Source organism: Plasmodium fragile (genome assembly GCF_000956335.1).
Source record: "Plasmodium fragile strain nilgiri unplaced genomic scaffold supercont1.5, whole genome shotgun sequence".
In the NCBI taxonomy this organism is placed as follows: Eukaryota; Apicomplexa; class Aconoidasida; order Haemosporida; family Plasmodiidae; genus Plasmodium; species Plasmodium fragile.
Window position 1 is genome coordinate 538,740 of NW_012192585.1, and position 1,333 is coordinate 540,072.

The 1,333-nt window shown below is 42.9% G+C and overlaps 1 protein-coding gene across 1 annotated transcript in view; it reads left to right on the forward strand.

The window, feature by feature from the left end:
- AK88_00695 (uncharacterized protein) overlaps positions 1 to 175 on the forward strand; it is a gene marked incomplete at both ends in the record, with an annotated part of 3,102 nt that extends 2,927 nt beyond the window's left edge. The window contains one exon of the mRNA XM_012478341.1: positions 35 to 175. Coding sequence (XP_012333764.1) covers positions 35 to 175 — 141 coding nt within the window. The remainder of the gene's footprint in view (positions 1 to 34) is intronic.
- Positions 176 to 1,333: the final 1,158 nt, after the last annotated feature.

The window sequence follows — 1,333 nt, forward strand, 5'->3', positions numbered from 1 at the left end:
TTTTTTTTTTTTTTTTTTTTTTTCTGCTACACAGGTCGTTAAGAATAATTTGCAGATTTTAAAAAATTGGAACAGGAACTACACCATCGAAACGATTTTAATCGCGCTCAGACAGGAGATGCTCTCGAGTGTGAACAACAGGTTGCCGCAGCCCAACGAGGGAGAAATGTACTGACTCGAATGAAGTCCATTCTATTTGTCCTGGCGCAGTGGGCGGACAGGGAGCAGGTCCATACACGGTGAACGTAGAACAAGAGAAAGGGTTCGAAATTGTAGAGCATAAATGGGGAAAACAACACCCCCTCTTTGCAAGTCCCGCCCGATTATTTTAACGCCAACAGGAATTCACCAATTTGTTCGATGAAAACTTGTTAAATGTGAATGTGTTTTTTTTTTTTTTTTTTTTATTCTCATCACGTGTGTGCAACGTTTTTTTTTTTTCCCCATCACGTGTGTGTACTTTTATTGGCATATGGCCTTTACCGCTTCGTTTCGAATTCCAACCTCGCACCTCCCACATTGGACAGGTCGCTGTACCCTTCACGTAACATATAACTAGTGAAACAAAAAAAAAAAATTCAAAATGAAGTTTTTAAGTAGGTAAAAATGTATTCCTCATTTTGGTCTCATCCGTGTGGAGGATTTCCCTTCACCGAGGAGTGTGTGCAATGGTGCCTCTCTCCTCTTGCCCCTTCAAGAAATGACTCTCTTATAAGTACACGCAGATCTCCTCCATTTGTGCAGGAAAGGAGGGTCACATATAGGACATACACATGTGCGTACATGAAGAAAAAGGAACTGCGTTTGCATCTCCGTCGTGCGCGTGACCGTTCTTGTACATAAGGGCTCTCTCCTCGCTCGGGCGGTAAGAGGAGAGTCGGTGTGCGGGTCGTGTAAAATAAAAATACACACAAACGGGAGAGCGCGAAAAGGTTGCCCCGTTTTTTTTTTTTACTTTATTTTATTTTTTGCATTTTCACGCATATATATGCTGTCTCAGTTCGACTTGCCCTTTTGTAAGAAGGCTGACTGAAACGTTTGTAACGATATGCAAACGGGCGTCCAAACATGTTCACGTGAAACTGACGCTCGGTTCGCGTTCTGTTTACGTTCGCGGGACGTTCGTGCTTTGTTCACATTGACGTTCGTTTTTGTATTTTTTTTTTTTTTTTTTTTTTTTTTTTTTTTTTTTTCGCGCGCGGAATTGCTAAACGATTGCACGAGCTAGAGGTATGGCCAATATTTGTGCCCCGCGTGGAGACCGAACTGGGCTTTGCGCGTTTTCCCCACGTAGCGATTTGCTTTGTCCCGCCTGGTGGATTGTTGCTCATCG